This window comes from Tympanuchus pallidicinctus, unplaced genomic scaffold (genome assembly GCF_026119805.1).
Source record: "Tympanuchus pallidicinctus isolate F22 unplaced genomic scaffold, pur_lepc_1.0 scaffold8, whole genome shotgun sequence".
Lineage (NCBI taxonomy): Eukaryota > Metazoa > Chordata > Aves > Galliformes > Phasianidae > Tympanuchus > Tympanuchus pallidicinctus.
In genome coordinates, this window is record NW_026294802.1 from 18,717,210 (window position 1) to 18,740,681 (window position 23,472).

The following is a 23,472-nucleotide window of genomic DNA, read 5'->3' on the forward strand; positions in this document are numbered from 1 at the left end:
AGGACATTTGCAGGATTTCTTTTTTGATGACACATGTTTTGGGCCCCAGAGGAAATAGGGACGACTCAGTACCTCTGTGCTTGCTTGTTTGCCCATTTCTAGGGTGTATTTTGTGCATGTTTAGCCTCCCTCTGGCAACCCACACTCTGGTGTAAAACTTAGCTTGCTGGCTAATGGAAGCAGGAAGGGGAAAGGTGCTGGGCTCAGGAGCTGGGGTGAACGCTGCATTCTTACCACATCCAAAATCCTTCAGTGCTGACTGTTTGCTCCCCTGGATTGCAGAAGGTATGGGTGCAGGAAAGTCTATCTATCTGCTAGCCTTGACACTTCCCAGATCTCTTGGCCCCCTCAAAGGTACAGAAGGGACACCAGCCCCCTTGGCCACTCTGGTGTGCCTGAAACCAGATCCTGACACACAGATGGGCTGCCTGGGACTTCAGCCAGAGACGTGCAGAAGTCAGGAACATACAAGACAAATGTATCTGAGTATGTCTTCTGAAGAGGCCTCTCAAATTTATTATTTCCCCTTAGCGAGGCCATCTGAGCCAAATGACAGGAGCTTCTGCCAAAAGGAGCCATCTATCCTTTTTCTTCAGTCCAAGCCATGCAGTGCCTGCCCAAGCATCCTGGTGAGGGCAGGAATTCCACCAGTTACAAGCAGTATTTCCTAACATGCCTGAGGGCTTTCCTGCCCTTCCATGCTTTTCTGGAACAGCCAAAATTTTCAGCTCTAATCTCTTGAGTTTTCTTGAACCTTTTTCTCTGCTAAAGATGGTCCCAGACAAATCAGTAAAGACCTTCCTTTTGGTCATGTGCTGAGGACAGTAAATAATCTGTCAGCCTTCAGCCATATGAACTTAACCAGCCTGAGGCAGTAATGATGCAGCACAAGGTTTTCCCTTGAGTGAGGGACGTGTCCCACCTGTGTTGGCAGGGAAGCCAAAAGGGAGAGGGTAAAAAGTCTGCAGTTCATAGCCCCGAATAGCTCTGCACAAACATTCTCTTTCTTCTGAAGAAGCCCTTTCTTCTGGGTTCATGGCTTTTCCCTAGGAAGTCTTACTTCACAGGGTTGGAGCTATTACTGTACTACAGGTATCTTAGTGGACCAATCTTGCTTTGCTGAGGTTATGAATGGTGGGCCAACAGTTCTGCTAGGGGCACCACAGCTATGGAAAGCTGGATGGATGATGTGCTCCATGGGGTTTTAGAGAAGAGACTGCCACACGAAGAGCAGACTTAATCATGCTGCATGTTATGCAATAAGCTGGGGAACAGACAGGAAACACTTCTGCCATGAAAAAACAACTGTGAGGAAAACATGGAAGTTGCTGCTGGCATTGTGAAATTATGTGACCATGTCTGTGGTCATTGCCTCCAGCTGTTTTTAGGTTTGGGGCATCCCCATTCCAGACAAAGAGAGAAGTTTGCTGGCACATCTATTTATGGAGTCTATGATAAGAATGTTGTGCAGGCTATGGTGGTGTGCCTGCCATGAAGCTGAGAGGTCAGAGGAGAAGAAATAGCAAAAATGCCTAATGAAGAGCATTGAGGAGAGCATTTCATCATGGCTAAGTAAATAAACTGTGAGACTCGTTAACCAACAGCCTCAATGAGGAGAGGCAAAAGCACACCTGGGTTTGAGAAATACGTAGAATAACAAAGTATGAATGAAGTGATTGCTGTAGGAAGAAACATCTTTGAAGTACTTCACAGAGAAGCAATGCAAGACTCACCATTCAGTGATTTTGAAGAACGACTTTCTCCTTGTCTCTTTTGAGTAATCTTCGGTTTCTTTTTCTCTCTCTTTTTTATTTTTCCCTTCTATAACAAAGTATCACATAATGAAATCTCTTTCACTGTTTACTGTGGAAACTACAGACATAACCCAATACGGAAATAACTCAGTTTTCACAGCTTGGCCTCTAGAAATTGAAGCCAATGTTGCTGCCAGGCAAAGCCTAACACAAGGGTCACAGGAACAAATTCTGATTAAAAAAAAAAGTGTAATTCTTCAGTGCCAGACAGAAAGTCTTTGAAATTCAGAGGGACTCATTACACCACGTAAGCAAGTATAGTAATATAAACATTGCTCTGACGCAACGTCTAAGTCTTCAGATCACACTCAAAGTCTACACATAAGAGGGGACAGAAGCATAAAACCAAATGGTTTATAAACATTTCCACTACTTGGTGCTGTGTTAATAGGAGAATTCTGCAGAAAATCTGAATGCAGTAAACTAGGCAGAAGAAGTAAGCTAGCCTTCTGCAACCTTGTAAATATATGAGGTACAGAGAGATACTGTCACACTGACCAGGAAGGAGGAAGTACGTGATTACATTTTCCTTCCAAAACCACCAAAAAATGTGCTATTTAGTAAATATTTCTTCTCTGCTCTACTTTTGAGTAAAGGCACCTCTGGAAGAGATGGAAAGACTTCTGTTTTTTGCCAAAGCCTTTGGGTAATATTGTATTTTCTTGCACAATTAGTTTCTGCTTATGTTCATCCTCTGGTTTGCATTTCTGCTTTGAAATTGGATGTAAGGGATAATTACATCTAGATAATTACATGCAAAAGGATTGCACATCTTACAGAGGAATCAAAAAGGCTCACAGAAGCAAATTCAGGTAAAAAGAAAGAGGATGGGCAGCAAATCCAATCTAGCAATCTAGAGTTGTAAACTATTGGCCTGACAATAACTCCAGGGCCTAGTTACTGCATGTTACACTGAAGCCATTGCTTCACACGGAAGCAGGAGGAGATTGATGTATTTCTGTGCATGTGAGTGGGAGCCAGCATCAGATCCAGGCACAATTAAACATCACTCTTACCCCTAAAACAACACCGTGAGTTTATCCAGAGGTCAGTTTGTATTGATGGCCAGGGAAAAGGTCACTTAAAGCTGAATCCTATAAAAACAGACATGAAACCACCTCTTGGAAACCTCCAGATGCTAAATAACAGAAATAAAAGCCCCTTTTGTGCTTATGGAGTTTATTCTGCATGAGGATAGCATCCAGGTTCTGTTCAAGCAAAACACTTACGAACGTGCTTTGTGTTAAATATCTATACCATCCCTTTTGTCTCACTGGTGATTCTCCAATATTTAAGATTTAGCATGAGTTTGTTTCCTTGGTATCTCAAACCACAGAAAGGGCCCGAACACTCAGAAGCAGATGCTTTAAAAGGAATAATATGGAAGGATTATGAAGCCAATAATAGCTGTAGATACCTAGAAAACACAGGCAATTTCTTTGCATCCTACAATCTGTCTGGGCATTAACTTAAGCTATGTGTGCACTACAATTCTCAGATGGAGAAGGTTGCTGTAACCACCATTGGTAAGTGTGAATAACATGGATACAAAGAGGAAGTGTTGCCATCCAAGAGATTTCAAAACCTTTTTCAAGGAAAACGTTTGAAAAGCAAACAACAAAATGCTGAGCAGGCTCAAATTAAGAAAAGATAACTGCATTGCATGGATTTTTGTTGGAAACTGTTAGCGGCACGATGGCACACTGAGGACGTCAAACTGTACACAGCTAAATAACAGCTTCTAGAGAGGAAAATAAACTTCTCACCTCGAGTAAAAATGAATTGTGTATTGAAATGCAAATAAAAGCTCTCTAAATTACAGTTTTAATGTTAGTTACTTCATAGTATATACCAAAATTTGGGTTAATGTCTTCAAATATGCATCATGACTTTTGGATGCTTAAGTTCTGAAGTAACTGAGACACTCTATGGTACCTTAAGCAGAGTATCCAAAAGCTCAAGCTCCTCATCCTGGTGGTGTCAGCTGTGCACATGTCTAGAAACATGGAAGGTTTTAAAAGACTGTGCAGAAGTATTTAACAATCAGATAAGAAGTAGGAAGTGAAAAAATTACAAAACAGATTCCTTCTGTATGAAAGGAAGGATGAGGGAAATTATGTTTAACAGACCATCTGAAATGTGGAAATACAGCTGTATGAAATGTTTGAAGTCTTGTGTGGTGACAACAGGACTGAGAAACACACTTTCTCAGAAAAAAATAATCCAGCAGAAGTAAAATAGGTCTTCTAGGCCTTCTGAAGCTGCTCAAAAATAAATAAAGGATAAACTATTAATAAAACGTTGTTTAAAATATTTCCCACCTGTCCCAGGCTCCATTATTATCCATGTAGAAAAAGCATAAAGTTCCCTGCAAATCATTACGTTTGAATAGTGATAACTCAATACGTTAAGAGCTAATGGAGAAACAGCGGACAATTAATTTATCCATATTATAACATATATAATTATATGTTTATATCTATGTTATATATATATATAACATAGAAAGAGGCCAGGCTAGTCTGAAGGAGTCTGGAGGAGTCATAAAACTTCAGTATGCATTGGGATTGAATGCCTGATGCTGGCCTGGGTGGCTTTTGATTGGTGGGTATGGGAGCACTGCACCTGGCTTCCATTAGTGTCGCTGTGCTGATCTGAACAGGGCTGCAGCAACATGCAGCACCTGGAGGTCCAGACCTGGAAAACGGACACGAAAGGGTTCGATCATTCACTCCTCAGCAGCACGTTGTGCTTGCAGGCCCCACATCACGCTCTGTGGGAGATGGCTGCTCCTGGAGGCTGGTACGCCCTGCTGCCACTGTCTCCAATGGTGTAAGAGATTATTATTTTATGCCAGTGCCTCAAAGCTTGCTGGGGACACAGATGAACGAGTCCAAGAAAGTCCTTAACCAGGGTTGAGTAATCCTGTGTCTGGAGAACACTGATAGACAAGTCCTGGGCAAGGGTTGCAAAATCCTTTGTCTGAGGGACACAGATGGACAAGGCCAAGGGCAACGAAAGAGAGATAAACTGCAGATTAATGGCTGGGAAGCAGTCTTCTGTGTGGGCTTATCTTGAGGGAGATAGCCCTCTCAGGGGGTCCTGCACATTACTCTTACCCAGTGCCCAGGAAAGTTGCGTTGGAAGAAGAAGAAGGATAAAAGGAGGACCTACAACCATGACAGTAGGTTTTCTGGCAACAAATTCCTCATGAAGAAGAAGGGGTTTTCTGACATGGGAAGACCTGCCTCTCTCCCTGCTGGAATTGCTCTGTGCTGCACCATCTTCCTGCCTGGGGCTGGCCATGCTATTGTTGCTCTTCCCCAACAGGTTCCTCACAACCTGATGCCTGCATGCTGAAGAAGCAGAACAAAGCTGTCTGCCATCAGGTCTCTCACTACAGAATGCCTGCATGCTGACGGACTCTCCCGGGCCTGCTACCTGAGTCCTGCTTCTTCCTCCCAGTCTCACCCTGCAACTTCTTCCTGCTACTTGCTCGCTGCCCAAAGCTGGTCATGCTGCTGCTGCTCTCTCCCTGCACTTTTGCCTCGGACCGTTGGGATGGCATGCAATGGGACTGCTGCTGGATCCTGGTGGTGACTATCCCTGCTTTATGCAATTCTTGCTTCTTCCCTATTTTTTCCATCGCCCTCCTTTCCTTCCCCATCTCCCCGATTAAGATTTGTAATAAACTGGTTTGATCAACATTTGAGCTGTTGCTTCTTAATCTTAATTAGAGCGAGAAAAATGGGTGCAGCCCCACAGTCCCATGTGAGGGACGCAGAGATGGTGGCAGTGCCCATAGACCAGCTGTTGTCCTTATGCAGATGTTTTCCCAGGAGCAGATCCAGGGCTAGTCCCATCATAGGGCTGGTGGGGGGCAGACAGGGCTCTTTGTGCTCAAGGAGGCTGCAGAGCCCATTAGACTTTGAAAATACTGAATTTTACAGCCTCAGAGAAACCCTTTTGCTGCACATCATATAATACTAAGAGATGGTGGAATGCCCTTCAAATATGCCTGTTGTTCTGCATTCACTACAGAAAAAAAACTCCTGCCTTTCATGGCATTTTTGTCATCCCTTCTGCCTTTGTGATTATCAACCATTTTTTTAATCAAAAGAAATAAAAGCCAAATAATTTTATCGAAAACAGCAAGCCATTATTTCAGGGTTTCTTGCTTTAAATGTGCTCACATATGAAGAAATACAGAACAACCACAGCTCTGACCATTGCAAAATTCGGAAGTTTTGGTAACAACAGACAAACCTTTCCTGACTGACACCCACACAACACAGTACAACGGCACCCAATGTGGTGCATGTCTTCCTGGGTCTGTTCTTTCTGTCAGTCCTGCAGAGCATTTATAGAAATGCTTTTTTTATTCTGCTTTAACCTATCTCCCTTTATTGATTAGGTTCTTTCTGAGTGACAAAGCAATTAGCATGTTTTTGGCAGCTCATTATGTTTATGTGTCTCTTAGAACAATTAATTGCCAGAACTTATTTTCAACTTGGCTTGAAACATGAACATATTACTCTCATTTCCAAGTTTAAAAGGTCCCTTGGAGAAACCAACAACATAAAACTCCCTAGTTCTCATGAACCCGTGTTTTCTCATTCCTAAATTGGAGAGGCGTGGATTTGAAGGATGGACTGTTCGATGGATTAGGAATTGGCTGGCTCGACGCAGCCAAAGGGTTGTTCTGTGCCAGGGCAGAGGCCAGTCACAAGCGGTGTCCCTCAGGGAGCAGTCTTGGGACCAGTGCTCTTCAACATCTTCATCAGTGACACAGACGATGGCATGGAGTGCACCCTCAGCGAGTTTGCAGTTGACACCAACTTGAGTGATGCAGTTGATACATTGGAAGGAAGGGAAGCCATCCAGAGGGACCTGGACAGGCTGGAGAAATGGGCCCATGGAAACCTAATGAGGTTCAATAAGGCCAAGTGGAGGGTGCTGCACTTGGTTCGGGACAATCCCAGGTTTTTTTTTACTTACTGGGGGAAGATTTCCTTGAGAGCAGCCCTGTGGAGAAGGACTTGGGTGTCCTGGTGGATGAGAAGCTGGACATGAGCCAGCAGTGTGCACTGAACGTTTGGTAAGGTGAAAATGGGCCAGCCTTGTAAAATCCTTCACAGCGCCCTTCCTTTTACCTTTGCCCATGCCTCAAGGAGGCTGGTTCTCTAGGACTGTAGAAGCTGCACTTGTACAGCAGTTTGTCTCTTGTGTAGCTCTGCATGTGCCCTGCATAATGTGAACACAGGAACCCTGACTAAGCAGGTCTGGAAGTGCTTGCAAGATTTTTTTATGCCTGCAAAGCATTGTCAGCATATTTCTGTTTGTAAGGAATTGCTCTTCTAATCCATTATCGCTTTATGACAGCTGAAATTGCCTGACTTGATGCCAACATATATGAGCTACTAAATGCTTCTTAGATCTTATTTTATAGTCCATTCTCAGCTTTGAAATAAACAGATAAGCACTTTCTTTCAGCTTCCAATGACATGTGTGCAGATTTTGAGAAAGGGAAGAGGGCATGGAAGAATATTTAGACATTGCAAAACAGAGATCAGTTTTTGTTCCTTCTGCAATACACGCAAGCAATAGGCCTGCTGAGATCCCCTTCTTCTCCTGCTGGGCTGATCTCAATCAGTCTACTTGGATGCTCTAGAGCAGGTTTGTGCGAAGCTCCTGTGTGCTTGGAGAAGATGCTTGCTTCTTCATTGCATATTGCTTGCACTGTCCTCTCAAGGCTGCATCTAGCTGAGGCTGTGAGGTGCTCCAGGTGCTCCATGGCCTTCACCTTGCTGTGCACCACAGTTTGGGGGTTATGCTCTGCAGCCTGCATTTCACACCCGTGGGTTCTGCAATGTCCTGCCAGGAGCAATCACCCCGCATTGCCAAACCTTGTATCAGAACTAATCTTCACTCTTACCACATTTATGTCCAAAAAGCAGACTCACTGTTCATGTGCAATAGGTTAATAATCACACGCTCAGGAGAAGCATTGCTTATTTATCTCACATTTGCATAAGCCTGGGTGCTTGGTGGTTTCCCACAAATCAAGCACACCAAACAGCACTACATATCTATGCTGTACCCGTACACAAAACTTGTGCAGTTAGTAATTTTTCAAGTCCATCCTCTTTACTATTAATTAGTCATTTACATACAACTATAACACCACTGATTCAATATTTGTATGCATTCTCAGGGGAAGGGCTATCACCTGCAAAAGCTGTTTGAGCTGTTTAAGTACAAAAGTACACTCCCGCACACTAGTTCAGATAAGTAGCTGAGCAGGCTGTACCTCAAATCAAGCAGTCCATCCAGTCCTGACAGAGGTGGACAAAGAGGACTGGAATAATTTTCTTCTGTACATATCTGTTTCCTAAAATTGGGGTACTGTTCCAGGAGGCTTTTATTTTTTCAGCAGCCGCAGCCTTGATTTCACAAAGAGTTACTTTTTACATCGAAGGGGAAAAAAAATTGCGTACCTCCCCGTCGGGGAATCGAACCCCGGTCTCCCGCGTGACAGGCGGGGATACTTACCACTATACTAACGAGGAACCGTACAGAAGGCGCTCTCGCAGCTACCGCTACATCCCTTCCCCGTATGCTGTGCTCTGCTTCCATTGGCTCGGTTACGTTTCCACACTCGCCTCGCCTTCTCCCCCTCTTCCCGCATTGCGCTATGGGAATTGTAGTTCGGCGCGCGCTGCCGAAGCCTCCTCCAACCGACCGCAAAACCACGCTTCCCAGAGCCCCGCGCGCCGCCCTGCTCCTGCCCTCGGTGGGCGGGGCGGTGACGGTGACGGCGGCATGGCCCGCGACTGCCGCTCGGGGCGCAGAGCGCGTGCGAGCGATGGCGGCTTCGGATCCGAGTTCCTTCGCGTCGCCCTCCTGCTGCCTCACGCGCCACCTCCACCTGCGCTGCCGCGTGGACTTCGACGCGCACGCGCTGCGGGGCACGGCGGCTTTCACCGCGCGCGCCGAGCGGGACGCGCTGCGTTGCCTGGTAACGGCGGGCGGGCGGGAGCGACCACCGCCGCGCTGCGGGCCGGCCCAGCGTGGGGGTGCGGGGTCAGCTCGGAGCGCCGCGGCTCTTCCGTTTCTTAGCCCCGGCCGCCGCCTCGCCTCTCTGCCTGCTCTTCCCTTCGTGTCGTCCCCGAGGGGACGCGGTGTTTTCACCTTAAAATGGCAGGAATGGGAATAAGCTATTAGAACGCTGCGCTTACGGCTCCTTCCTTTTCCAGTTATTTTCGCAGAGTATGCAATTAAAAGTGCGAGCCTCGTGAGCTTTATGTAAGTTAAACAAAGCCAGGTTTGGGTCTCCTGGGATTTGTATGCTTGGTTTCCTTGTAGACTCCCCTTCCAGCCTTTAACCTCAGCACTGCTGTCCTCAGATTTCAGTTCCCAGCGCTCAGCGTGCTTGCTTTGCCTCCCTATTTCTGCCTGAGAAATGTAAATGCTTCCCTCTTGAGGCTGACTCGTGTTTAAGGTACAAAGGTACGAGGAAGGCCGTGCCAGTCCTTAACGCTACTCAGTTCCTTCCAGGTTTTGGATACAAAAGACCTCCAGATATTTAAAGTGACTGCAAACGGACAGGATGCAAAATTTGCTTTTGGGGAAAAGCACAGCTTCAAGGGGACCCCCCTGGAAATCACACTCCCCTTCGAGATGAGAAGGTATGCCCTGTGCCTGCTCTTTCAAATGCTTTCCAAAGCATGCTGCATAAGCTGCTTTTCTGCTTGTAGAGTCTTTGGGTAAAGCTTGCAAAGGGACGTGTCGGAGTGGTGAGTTTCATTGCTGTGTGATGCTGTGTGTAGGTGAGTTTCATATTTGGCCTTCAGTAGAAAGGCAAACCTTTAGGAGTCTGTACCCACATCCAGGGTTTCAAATGACTGAATGGTGGAGTGTTTTAATGCTTCTCCTCTGCAGGAGTCCACCTTGCTCAGCTGTCTGCACTCTGGATGAGTTGCTGCAGGATGAAGCCTGCGGAAATACAGACTGTTTTCCTTTCCTTTATGCAAAGACTGACCCCATGTTACCTAAAAACTACAGGTTACACCTGGGATTAGATACCAGTGTGTTCTCAAATATCAAAATCTTTATTGTGTTACCTAGCCCAAGTACAATGAAAAGAGGGGCTTGTAACTGTAATCTACTTCTTCTGAGTAGCATGAAATAAAAAACCATTGCCAAATTGATACATTTTTGGCAGTTTGCTGTGTTGTTAATACTCTGTACCATCTCACCTCCTAGAGCCCAAAGCTGTGAGTTATGGAGAGGTCCTTTCGTTTGAATTAAATTGTCCAGGAAATTGAATACGAAATAATAAGAAACAAAATGCTTCCTGTCTCTATGAAGTCATCTTTAATCTGTAGTATTGTGGAAGAAAAAGGAATGTAATAAGGCATCTGTCCCTTCTGGGGAAATGCTTGTGAATGAATGTCAAACTGAAAGAATTAAGTCCTTGAACAAATAGGTGACAGTGGAGATACAGAGAGTTGTTTCTTTTGTTTGGCTTCCATCTGGTTTTTTTCACTGTAGCAACAATAAAGTCACAAATAGAGACTAATCTTTCTTGTAAGCATTTATAATCTCGTGTTAGACATAGTCTTCCTTGGAAATCAAAATAAAGCGTTGATAGGAAAGTGAAGAATTACAACTGAAAGGCTGACTGTTCAGTGAGCATGTATGCCTTATGATAGATAGTACAGATTGCTTTTTCTTTTGCTCTCAGATACGTACTTTGGAATGTTAGTTATAAATTAGATATGTGTACCTGGTCAGTTTATCTGGTGTTCAACAGCACTGATTTACCTGGATTTTGTGCTGAGATATGTTTGGTTTGTTAATTCCCAAGAGCAGTTTGTATAGCCTGTAACTTTCAGGTAACAGATGCAAGTACTTCTCTGTGCAGAAATTACTGATTGTAACAATTTTCTTCTTAAGGGTTGCATTTGAAGAATGTTCAAATTCTTCATTATTATGATGTGTACTTATATAGGCTTTCTATGCTTTTTTGTTTAGTGATTGCATTGAGGTTTTTTTATATTTTTATAGTTTTGGGGAAACTACAAACTTAGCTGGTTTAAGGAGTGAAGTCGTCTTAATTCTCCATGAACTATAGAAAAGGAGAATGGAAGCATCGTGTGGTGTTAAAATTGAAATAAAACAAATGACTTTCACTGTCATAATTAAAAAAGGGAAGTTGTTTGTTCTTACTGTTCTCAGTGCTTCTGAGACGATATGGCAGACTGTTTTCCTGAAAGCTTTGTAGAGGAATTTCAGAAGCGATTGCAAGTCATGTCAAAACTGACAGTGTTCTTTACTGTACAGGGGACAAGAAGCAATTATTGAAATTTCCTTTGAAAGCTCTCCAAAGTCTTCAGCTCTCCAGTGGTTTACTCCAGAGCAAACTTCCGGAAAGAAACACCCATTTCTCTTCAGCCAGTGCCAGGTTGATGTTTCTTAGTTGTTTGTTATGTATTCCTGTAATTCCCTCAGTTTCTGAGCAGGGGAATAGGTCTAATAGGGGAAAGTGCAGCAGCCTGTAACTGCGTGTGTCAAAGGCTGTAAACAAGAACACTGCAGTCAGCATATTGCTGGGAGTTTATTATATGTTTGCAATTTACTAAGTCCAGAACTGATTTATTCCCTCCAGCATTCTTGTTGAAAAACATCTAGTTACAGAATGGTAGGGTTGGAAGGGACCCCTGGATGTCAGCTGGTCCAAGCCTGCTGTGCAAACAGGAACATTTAGAATGGGTTTCCCAGTCCTTTGCAACCAACGCATGTGGTTCTGATGTCTTACCTACCATTATTTCCTTAAAAAAATCCTTATTTACGAAAACTACCATAGGCTACAAATCACAGAATCACCTGGGTTGGAAGGGACCTCAAGGATCATGTAGTTCCAACCCCCCTGCCTAGCAGGGCCACCAAACATACACATTCAGATCAGGTTGCCCAGGACCCCGTCCAACCTGGCCTTGAACACGTCCAAGGACGGGGCATCCACAACCTCCCTATCACCAAGTATTGGTTTGTGGTTAATTCTCTGCAGAAGATGTACGGATTTCTAATATAATACATTAATTTGATTTATTTCCAGTCCTTTGTGCAGGGGAAAATAGTTACATTTTAGCTGATTTTTTATTTTATTTTTTTTTGGTCTAGGCTAACCATTGCAGAGCCATTCTTCCTTGCCAAGACACACCTGCTGTGAAACTAACGTACTATGCTGAGGTAGGTGAACCTAAGATAGTTTTGTCTAAATAAAGACAAACATTACAGTGTGTGGTTTTTATTTACTTATTTGTGGTAGCTGCCAAAAAAAAAAAAAAAAAAAATCAGTGGCTTGAAATGAAAACAGAGAATATTGACTTTTAACTTACTGTAAGAGGCAAAAAACTGTGTGTCTTCACTGTGACACTTCTCTGGCTTTACCATTTTATTTATATACATCTTTTCATCATTCACATGTATCTTTATTTCTAAAAAGACAAAAAAGTGTTGGAGTAGAAAAAAAAATCTTCCTAAATCTGGTACATCTGAGAGCAAAACAACAGAAAGTGCTGCAAAGTAAAAAATAACTTGAAATGGCTTTCCTGTATGCATTAAGTAATTGCGTGTTCTGGTGCGTAGCTGGGGTATCTTTGCAGTGTTGGTGTAAATGATCTGGTTGCTTTAAAGAAGCAAGAAGGGAGATGTGCACTATGGCGATCAGTAGCCAAAAGAAAGTGAAACTTTGAACACTTGTTGAAGGTCGTCCTTTTGGTTAATTCAGTATTACCAGCCCCTGAAGCAACATTTTCAATTTGAGGGGGAAAGTTTTTCCAGTAGGACACATCTGGGCTACTGTCTTTGCTCCAGCTGCTTCTAGTATATTATGTAACACTGTATGCCAGCTGAGTTCCTCATGGCTGCAATGCCTTCTTTCAGATATCTGTTCCCAAAGAGTTGGTGGCTCTTATGAGTGCTGGTCGTGATGGAGAGATGCCTGACCCAGAGGACAGCAGTCGGAAGATTTACAGATTCAGTCAGAATGTAAGTGCTACAGGCTAGTAAGGAAAGGGCTGCCTGAGGCCTTACTGCTTTCATGGAAAGCATCTCCAACTAATTAAAGATTGCGGATTCGTTATGTAGCAGTTCAATGATTCCACTGTTCCTAATGTGGCTGTCTCAATTTATTCTCCTAGCTTTTGTTCTCACAGCCTTATAGGCTACAGTCCTGGTGTTTGTGGGATCTCCTAGTGAGCCTAGTTCATATTGCTCAACAGGCAGGAAAAACAATTAAGCAAAGGGAAATGATCTGGATGAGTGAGGGTCTGAGTAAGTGCATGGTGAGATGGGCTTGGGTGGCTGGAGAGAGGAGTGGAACCTCTGAACTGCAGCTGCTGTTGGACTGATTTGGCTGCTGTGTGAAACCTGAGAAAAGAGAGGAAAACAAGTAGTTCCTTCATCTGTGAGCTTCAGTACAGTGTTGTACCTGCTCTGTAGAGCCAAAAACATTTTATGCTCTTGGTCTAGTGTATAAGGCTTTGGTGTTCGTTGTACGTTATCTAGAAATACGCTGCTGATAAGTCGAGTGGACTTGTGCAACCTATAACGTCAGATTCATCGAATTCTTGGATATGTATGTATGTTGAGCTTACCTAGAATCACTTTTTTGTTCCTTTGATCCTGGCCTGGGAGAAGCATAGTGGAGAGCAATCTCTGTAAAATGGATTTATGACCCAAAAGCTGTTGAGAGTTGAAGTCATTTCAGAACTTGATCCTAACTTATCAGGCATCAAAATGTGGGAATTTGTTGTTAATCTTTTAATAACCTCTCTATAACACAAGTCAATGGACTTAAATCTTTTCCAGAATATGTTGTGTTAATATGTGAAATGAAAACAAATATGACTTAATGGTACTGGAATTCATTTGGAAAACTGACTTTCTTTTGAATGCTTACCAAACAAGTGATGGTTTTTTGTATGCCTTTATAGCTACAGATTTCTTTTTTTTTCCTTTTCAAGCAGAAATAACACTTAAAAAAAATTGTGTCCTTTGTATGAAAGATAAATGGAACAAGTACTTGTAGATGAAGAAATACCATTTGGAGAGAAATAACAGTACCTTTGTAATAATGTAAGGCAAAAAGCTATAGAGGAAACGTGTACACTTACCTTAATGTACCATTGTTTTATTTTTCTTGAATCAATGATGTTGGCAGCTTGCATTAAATAATGTCATTTTTTTTTTAATGTTCTCCTTTAGGTTCCCATACCTTCCTACTTAATTGCTTTAGTGGTTGGAGATTTAGAAAGCAGGTGAGTGAATCTGCACGAAGTATAAATATTAATAGCGGTTAAGAAAAAAATATTCACAGGTTTTATTTTTGTTGTTGTTATTTTTATGAGTTTTTCTTTGGTCACTTGATCAAATTTCTAGTTTTTAAAAGTGTGAGAGGTTCAGTGAACCTGTGAGGAAGTGAACTTTCTCTTCATCCTGAAACTGAATTGTTCTACAGTACTTCACCTTACTGAAATCTTGATTCACTCTTGCGTTATTTTCTTATTGAGTATACTTTTGCATTAAGATCAACTATGAAGATTTTAGATTGGAGCCACTGAGAGCTTCTTTTAGCTCAAGGAAAAATGTATTTTTTTTCTCTAGTAACAAATAAGCCTACTGTTGTACAAAAGGCAGAATATGAAGGCTTCAGCCTTCAGGATGTGTTAATCCAACCAGTAACAATGCCCGCGAATTAGGGCTTAGCAGCATTTTAATGTCTGTAAATGCATTCCCTATTTATTTGTCCTGTAGATGGCTGTGGTTTGTTTTGTTTTCTGAAGCCAATTCCAGTGTCACTTCAGCATTGGAGAGAAAAAGGAGAGGAAGATTCTGTAACAAAGTTCTTGAACATCATGGGTTACCCATGAGCACATCAACGTGTGCTTTCTGTGTTAGTTTCCCATAGAAGGTTTTCCAGTTCATAGTGTTCTCACTGGCATTTTCACTTCCAACAGAAAGATTGGTCCAAGGACATTGGTGTGGGCTGAAAAGGAGCTGGTGGATAAATCAGCCTACGAATTTGCTGAGGTAGGTAATTAACAAAAATGTTTTCTAAACTAATTGTTTTACTTAGTACTGAAAAAGGAACAGGATGTAGCTTAGAGTTTTGTTCATCTGTAGCCCTGCTTTCTCCTCTTCCTACCCCAAAAATGCTGCTGTTCTAGCACAACACAGAACTATTACTAAATATAATTATTGCTGCGCAGTGTTTTACTTGTTTATCATGTGGGACATTCCGAGATGAGAGAGAATGCAGTGTGTGGTCAGTAGCTTATAACGTCTCTAGTGTTTGTTAGCTAGAAATCGTATCATAAACTAATGTGAATTCTTCTTTCAGACTGAAGCTATGCTGCAGACAGCTGAAGATTTAGCAGGACCTTATGTATGGGGACAGTATGATTTGTTAGTCTTACCACCTTCTTTTCCTTATGGTGGTATGGAGAATCCTTGCCTTACTTTTGTAACTCCAACCCTTTTGGTAAGTGTAACAATGGTGAAAGTCAAGCTTTCCTTAGAGTTTACTCATCCATCATATGATGGATGTTTATTTGCAGGCTATCTTTTGTCCAGAAAGATTTGTGTGGTATATTTTGAGCTTCACCTGAAATGACAGTTGCCTTTTTTTCTTCTTTTGTAGGCAGGTGATCGATCTCTATCAAATGTAAGTGCAAAATAAGTTCATGTCTTCAATTAGAATATAGCTTGAATTTGCATCTAAGCTTTGTATTGAATATCTGAAAACTTAGCCTCTTGTTCATCAGGAGAATTAAAAGTTAACAGTGATACAAAAAGTCTTACACAGTGTGTTTTAGTTCTAAATAAATTCTAAAATAACCATTATGCATGATGAACAGATGAAAATGACTTATCCTCCTTAATATATAGGGGACTGAAGTCAGCTGCTCAGTAGCTTTTTTTTTTCTCCTGTCCTGTGTTATATAGAGAACATGGATACGTTTAAAAATCACAACTAAGTTGCTTTCTTCTAAATTGTTTGTAGGCAACTTCTTCAGTATACCTGCCTCTATGAGTTAGAACTTGCACTGTGTATGACTTACTTGCAAAGTAAAAATGATGAGTACAAATTGAATAAATTCTAATTTTGTCCAGTAAGTTGAGTACTCTGGAAGCTGATTTATCTGATAGGTCTCTCTACTAGACTGATACACTGCCTTACAAAATGAATATGATTCCTTATGTGATGGTTGTCCCAAGAGCACTGAAATATTAGACATGGGTACTTTTTAATGTATCGTTCATCATTATCCTTCAAGGGGGCAACTGTTTTCTTCTTGTTTGCTTCTTTAGAACGTCCCAGCCCTACAGCAGACAAGCAGGTTTGTGAGGAAGTAATATTAGTCCATTACTTGACATGTATCCAGTGCTCTGTAAAGTGATTTCACAAACAAGTACCTGAACAGTTCTATCAGAAGAATTATTTTTGTTGATCAGTATGGCTCTGTGATTTGCAAGCTACAGATTCAGAATTATTTCTCATGATGGTTTGATTGCATAGGGTTAGTCCTCCAACTGATGTTTATATGGGAAAACTTACAGATCTTTGACTATCTGTTGACCTTGGGAATGTAGTGCAGTAATCCTGCTAGGATTTTTCCTTTCTGTTGGGATTTGTTTTCAAAAGAGAGCCTAAAAGGTAAATCTGTCTTTTTCTCTTTTAGGTTATTGCTCATGAAATCTCTCACAGTTGGACAGGGAACTTGGTAACAAACAAAACATGGGAGCATTTCTGGTAGGTATGATGTTCAGCACAAGGCAAAATATATATTAAAATCTGCAAAGAGAATAGTGAAATTCATTTTGTCGTCCTACCACTGCTGACATTATCAGTATGTTTCCAGGCTGAATGAGGGGCATACTGTATATCTGGAACGCAGGATTGGTGGTCGCTTGTTTGGTGAGCAGTTCAGGCACTTCAAAGCCTTAGGAGGATGGAGGGAACTGCAGAATACGGTAAATATCTTCAAGATTTTGTGAACTTTAGGTGTGCACCTACACAGGTTGCTCTGAAAGTAAGACTATGAAACTGCAAGAGATACCATAAGCACAATAATGCAGCTGGATGGACCAAATTCTCAGCTAGAAAACACTGTTTTTCAACATAGTCACCACCATTAGCTGTGCATTTTTGGCAGCAAGAAACAAGAGCCTGCATGCTGCATTCTTAAAAATCTGTACCAGTAGAGGTGACCCACTGTCACTACTGCTGGAGCACATCACCCAAAAAATGCCTCACTGTGCTCACATCCACTGTTCAGTCTCCATACACGCTCAGCAAACATCAGTGAATGTCAACAAGTGTGTTTGTTTCTGCGTGGAGGAATTCAGTTCCACACCTTTGCTTCATGTGCACTTCTTTGTCAGATGCTGTTTTGTCACACTGCCTCTTTGCTGCCATCTGTCTCATGGCAACAAGATGTAACAGAATGTTGGCAGGAAGGTTCAACCTCTGCTGCCACACCACCAACATCCACCTCTGATGCTGTGTGCCAACATAACAATGTAGGAAGCATTACTTTCAGAGTGGCCCTTGTAATTAAAATAAAGCTGATTTCACTGTTCCCAGGAGTAAGACTTGTCTAGATACGTGAGCTTTCCTAGCATTTTGTTACTAAAGGATGCCCAACTTTGATTCCAAGGTATGTTATCTTCCCAAGATAATTAGCTTAGAAAATAAATAAAGCTTTTTGCAATGTTTTGAGCTATTTTATAAGGATGAACTTCTTTCTAGCCTCTCTTGGTTGTAACTGGGTATGGATAAACTGTAGTGTCACCTGTTCACTTACTAGTAAGCAGCTGAAAGCTTGTCAAAATTGAAGAACTATAGAGTCATGTAGGTTGGCAGAGACCTTCAACATCATCCAATCCAACCATCAGTTCAGCCTACTGGGTCCCATCATTGAATTATGTCCCTTAGAGCCTCAAGCTTATCTCCAAGCATGACCATCAGAATCACCAGTGCCAAATACAAATACACGATTTTTGTTTCATTTCTCCTGTATACTGAATTATACTTGAACATTTTGCAAATCTATTACTATCTAGGAAGGATGATAAACTTTGTTAGATTAGGTAGCATTGGTAAACTTCAGTTTTCAGATTTCCAGTCTTTGTCAAAATAGCTGCTCTCACTCTGTTTGATAATGCAGTTTGCCTATTTTATTTCCACTTGTTTTTTTGTTTTTAACCTTTTATGCCACCTACTTAAAACAAGTAGTTTGATAATAAATAATCCCTAAGTTCTCATGATTGCAACATGCATGACAGTAATTAACTACTTAGGAATTTTGGGAACATGAAGTAATTGATCCTAATGTCTTTTTGTTTGATGCGTGGTTGGACATTCTTAGAGCAAAATGAGAAGAAGTTCAGTAAACTGCACAGATTCAAAACTTAAGAAAAACTTAAGAAAAAGATTGAGACAGTGATTTGGGCTGTCTCTATTTTGGAGGGATGGTATCTTTAGAAATAGGATTAGCTGTGATTTATTAATTTTTTTTTTTCAAGAATATATTTTTCTATATTTTTGTTGCAGATAAATACGCTTGGAGATAAAAATCCCATCAGTAACCTCGTCCCCAATCTGAATGAAGTAGATCCTGATGTTGCCTATTCATCTGTTCCCTATGAGAAAGGCTTTGCTTTGCTTTTTTACCTTGAGCAGCTTCTTGGAGGACCAGGTAAGCGTTAGTTAAGCTTCACAAATAATTCTTTTCCATGTTAATTTCAAACACTGAAAGGGTTGTTTCTTTTTAATTCTTAGATGTCTTCATGGGCTTCTTGAAGGCTTATATACAGCAGTTTGCTTATAAGAGCATAGTAACCGACGACTGGAAGACGTTCTTGTACTCCTACTTCAAGGATAAGGTTGGGTAGTATTTAAAACCTTTTGATTATGTCAAGCTATGGCACAACTCAGGAATTAACTTCTTTAAGGACCAGTTCTTTTTCTTTCTCCGTTTTATCTCAGGGTCTTAATGTTATGCAGTCTGCAATCTTACAGAGATGGGTTTGCATTATGATGTTTGTGGGTTGGTTTGCTCTCTGTTCTATTTCTGGAATGTTTTGCATGGTAGTTGGAGGTACTTTAAAAAAAAAAAAAATTGAAACTGGTTTCATAGGGCATGCTTTTGTCTAAAAATGACTCTTAAAATTCACTAAGAACTTGTGTTGTTCATAGGTAGATATTCTTGATAAAGTAGACTGGAACTCTTGGCTGCATGCTCCAGGAATGCCACCAGTGAAACCCACGTAAGCTATGTTTTGTTACAGTATGTCTATTCCTTCCAAAGCTGCTGATATTCCAAATGATAATAAAACAGTTTGTAATCAGGGTGAAAGTCTTCTTACAAATGTACTATTAGAAAATGACCTTGTGCTATGTAAAAAAAGGATGTATGTTTTATATAAGAAAAAAAAGCATTATTAAAGTTGCTTTCTTCTTAATTCCGCTGGAAATACATTTTGCTTTGAAAGTTGCCAGGAAAGCTATTTTTTTTTTTATTTTTTTTTTTTTCTTTGACAGTTTGTTGTGACAATATTCTTTTTTCTTCTACACTGTATAATGTGCAAATAATAAAGCATCATGTGCTCAAATAACCAATCATTTTAGGAGTGCAGGGATCAATAGATTGCATCACTTATGCACAGAATGCTTATAACTAAGGCAAAAATACATTTTATGAGAATAGTATGTTTGTAAATTGTATTCCAGTATTGAATTGTAAATTGTATTCCAATATTGGAGCCTACAATGAAGAAAAAAAAGAAGTGGAGCCACGAGCAAATAATTCCTAAGCATCTTGTAAAAACATTGCAGAAACTTCTTGTTTCCTAGGTGTGATCCTTTCTTTATAACCTTTGACAGGTATGATATGACGCTGACAAATGCCTGTGTTGCCTTGAGCCAAAGATGGATCAAAGTGAGTAGTTTAAGAATTTAACTGAGGTTTCTGTACGTTGAAATAGTCTTCTTTATACAGGGTGAACCATTCTCTTCTGAGATCTGTTACTTGCTTAGAAAGACTGTTAATGATGATAGTATCGCTGCCAGAGGTTTTGCGTTACGCACAGTAGCCTTTCATTGTGGAATCTGTGAATTTGCTATGGCTTCTGTATGTGAAGTGCAGTACATTTTTAATAAAGCATCCAGCCAGCTCTATGTGACATGTATATGCAGATGTTCAAACATGAAGTTACACCTATTTATGTTTAGGAATATCTATTAGAAACTTAAGAAATTATTTGCTTTTAGGCAAAAGAGAGTGATCTGGGTTCATTCAGCTCAGCAGACCTGAAGGGAATATCATCTCATCAGCTGATTGAGTTCTTGGCACTGTTGCTCCTGGAGGTAAATGCATGGCTGGAGTGTACTGCTTCTGGTATCACTAAGGCAGTCATAGAGGCTCAAATGTTCTTTGAAATTAAATTGTCTTTTTTTCTTTTCTTTTTTTTTTAAGGTCTTGCTGTAATAACCTGCTCTCACTGTGCATAGTCACTAAAACATTCAGCCATGCCTCTCTGATTATGTTTGGTTCTCCAGCTGACTGGGGATGTATGGGCTATTTTGGATTGAAAGATAAAAAGAATATTAGAAGTTGCTTGAATTTGTTCTATAATTGAAGTTTGTGACCTGCAAATAAGCTATAAAAGCTGCTAATGAAACAGAATGTACTTGAAGATTTGAAATGGCTGGTAGTACTGAATGTGGGAATTTGCTAATGATTACTCATTGTCCCTTTCCTGATGCTCTGAAAAGGTGAAAGGAACAAGTTCATCAGCTAAAGTTTTTAAATCCCATGTAACTTCAGTTCTCTAGAATGATCCTGTTTATTTTTGAGGTATGTGCCTTGAGGTGTGCCTCTGCCTTATTCTGACTATGCAATTGCCTTTTTCAGGCTCCTCTGCCGTTGTCACATGTCAAACGAATGCAGCAAGTGTATGACTTCAATGCTATAAACAATTCTGAAATACGATTCAGGTTTGTTCTAGTATGGATGCTTTTTCTAGCATTAAATGCTTTCATAAAACAAATTGCCCTGCTTCATAAATGGTTTGAGCCATACTGTTTCATTGAACTGACGCAGCTGTTCCTATGTTTTGTATGTGCTTGTAAGCATGCTTACCAAAGTGGTATTGTTACTTACAAGTTGGGCAAATGTAGTCTAGTAGAGCAAGCACCTGCTATTACAGAGCTTCTGTCTCTTAAAATAAGTGTAAATATCAAAAGAAGTATCTAAACAGGTAGGAGAGGCTTTAGTTGTGTGTCTCAATTCTTACCACTTCTACTTGATATTTACATATTGTTAAAACAGGTCACTTGCTTTTAAAAACAATGTATCTTTGAGGTCATAGTCATTTTGAAATATCATGATGTCTCACATATTTTGCCATATTTGCCCAGTTATGTACTGGGAACGTTTGCAGGAACAATGGTTATTCTACTTTACCTCTAACTTAGAGGTCTTTGTTCCTTATTAAAAAACTAATTATTTTCGACCAGTATTTCAACCAGTATTTCCCTGGTTTCTTGCAATATCGTTTTCCCATACTTAAAACAAATATGTGCCAGCTGGTAGTGAGGCTTTGTTTGCAGGTTTTTTATTTTGTTTTTTGAATTTTTTCATAACTAGGTCCCATGTGACAAGTGCTGTGTAATTCAATTCAGAGTGATGCAAGCGGATGCTGCAGTAATATAATAGAAATGCATTGCCTCAGGAAAAAAACATCAGACATCTTGGAGAAAAGCTGAAGCATTTCATTCATAAAACATAGAAAAGTCTGCTTTTGTACCATGCCATATAGGCACTAAATATTTGATATTGAAATTATGCCAGAATTCTATTCCCATGAGCAGCACCGCTTGGGGCGTTTACAGGAGCAGAATCAAGCTGACTGACTGCAGCAAGTGAAAGTTCTGTTTGTTTATTTGTTCCAGATGGCTGCGCCTCTGCATCCAGTCCAAGTGGGAAGAAGCGATTCCTCTGGCTCTAAAAATGGCAACAGAGCAGGGCAGGATGAAGTTTACTCGACCCTTGTTCAGGTAGAAGTAATGTCCAGGTTGTGGAAGCTCACGCTGTTGGCATTTTTAGTAAAACAGGATAAGTAATTCTAAATATTGTATATGCATTATGTTATGCTTTATAGTGATATAGCACAGAATTTTCTATATGCTGCAAACAAGATTATCTTCAGAGTCACTCTCCACTTTCTGGCTTTTTTTAAATAGGTTAAAGTTTATGCCCCAGTATGTCCCTAAAAGTGAAGCTGTCAAGAGAAAAGTAAAGCCTTGAGAAAATATTCATTGAGCCATTGTACTGTCATTTGTTTCTTTCATAGTCTTTTTTTCTTTTCTCATAACAGTATATGAAGTGTGGCTTTTGTTGTGTTTTTTTTTTTTTTTTAATAGGGACCTTTACAATTTTGACAAGTCTCGAGATCTTGCTGTCAAGACATTCCTGGAGCATAAAGCCTGTATGCACCCAGTCACATCAATGCTTGTGGGCAAAGACTTGAAGCTGGATCAGTGACAAACTTATTGATTCATTTGAAATTTTCTTATTGCTGATTCTGCAAACTGTTTGTATGCATGCTTGATGATGGCGTAAAATGTTCTCCTGCTTTGGTACTATTTAGATCAAATTTGGTACTTGCTATTTTGCAATTCCATGTAATACTGCAAAAAATCACAGAATCTTTGGAACTAGGAGAAGGGTTTCTTTGCAAGCAATTGGTAGAACACAAAAAATATTGAGATGTTGTCATTTGTCAGTCATGGGATTTAAAAACCTGGAAAGAGTGTGGCTCTTTGTGCACAGCTTTCTCTTTCATAGCAATATACAATTAAAACTTCAAGTATCTGACAACTGAAAAATAAATCTTTTTATTGCTCGCTTGTCTGTGTATTGATCTGTATCAAAATAATAGTTTTCTTATTTACTGGAAGCTGGCAAACGTTGTAATCTTCAAGAAATACAAGAAGACAAGCCTGCTAATTATGGGCCTGTCAGTCTCGCTTGGGTTCTTGGCAGGGTTATGGAGAAGATTATTCTGGGAGTTGTGGTAAAATAGCAGACAGCGCAGTCATTGGTCAACAGTCCTCATGAGTTCATGCAGGAAAAGTCTTATTTAATGAACTTAATCTCCTATGCCATGGTTGCACACCTAATTGGTCATGTTTAGGTGTCACAATACAAGAAGGACATAAAGTTATTGAAGAGTGACCAAAGGAGGGCTACAAAGGGTCTAAGGGCAAGATGAGGAGTAGCTGAGGTTCTTAGGTTTGTTCAGCCCAGTTTGATTTTGCGTTGTCCTGTGTGGAGCCTGGAGTTGGACTCGATGATCCTTGTGGTCCCTACCAACAATGTTCTTTGATTCTGTGATACTTTTCTAATTCTTTCATGGTTTTGAATTTGTTTAATATTTCCATTTTATAAACAGCTCTGGCTGTGAACTGCTCTATGCTAATATAACAATTTAGAGATAAGGCTAAAAGCGGGAAGAGGGCTGGCTGTGTTTCTCCCCATTGTTGTTAGTTGAGGTGAAGCCGTTGTGAATGCTGCCATCTATG

The 23,472-nt window shown here is 40.8% G+C and overlaps 1 protein-coding gene and 1 non-coding gene across 2 annotated transcripts; one reads left to right on the forward strand and one right to left on the reverse strand.

Annotated features, from left to right (window-relative positions):
• Positions 1–8,311: 8,311 nt before the first annotated feature.
• Positions 8,312–8,383, reverse strand: TRNAD-GUC (transfer RNA aspartic acid (anticodon GUC)). The gene has a single exon. It is a non-coding gene; the product is annotated as a tRNA-Asp (tRNA).
• Positions 8,384–8,646: 263 nt separating this feature from the next.
• On the forward strand, positions 8,647–22,797 carry LTA4H (leukotriene A4 hydrolase). The gene is made up of 19 exons (XM_052667392.1): positions 8,647–8,832; positions 9,372–9,502; positions 11,160–11,280; positions 12,000–12,068; positions 12,765–12,869; positions 14,088–14,140; positions 14,840–14,912; positions 15,223–15,363; positions 15,523–15,546; positions 16,565–16,635; positions 16,745–16,856; positions 18,439–18,583; positions 18,667–18,770; positions 19,084–19,154; positions 19,771–19,825; positions 20,158–20,253; positions 20,801–20,883; positions 21,841–21,945; positions 22,312–22,797. Exons 1-19 carry the CDS (start codon positions 8,680–8,682, stop codon positions 22,430–22,432), a joined length of 1,833 nt encoding a protein of 610 aa, XP_052523352.1. The 5' UTR covers positions 8,647–8,679; the 3' UTR covers positions 22,433–22,797.
• Positions 22,798–23,472: the final 675 nt, after the last annotated feature.

Coding starts and splice junctions, on each gene's coding strand:
- LTA4H (XM_052667392.1), top strand. CDS start 8,680: ATGGCGGCTTCGGATCCGAGTTCCTTCGCGTCGCCCTCCTGCTGCCTC. Junction 11,281..11,999: donor TTCTCTTCAGCCAGTGCCAG/GTTGATGTTTCT, acceptor TTTTTGGTCTAG/GCTAACCATTGCAGAGCCAT. Junction 18,584..18,666: donor GCAGCTTCTTGGAGGACCAG/GTAAGCGTTAGT, acceptor TTTAATTCTTAG/ATGTCTTCATGGGCTTCTTG.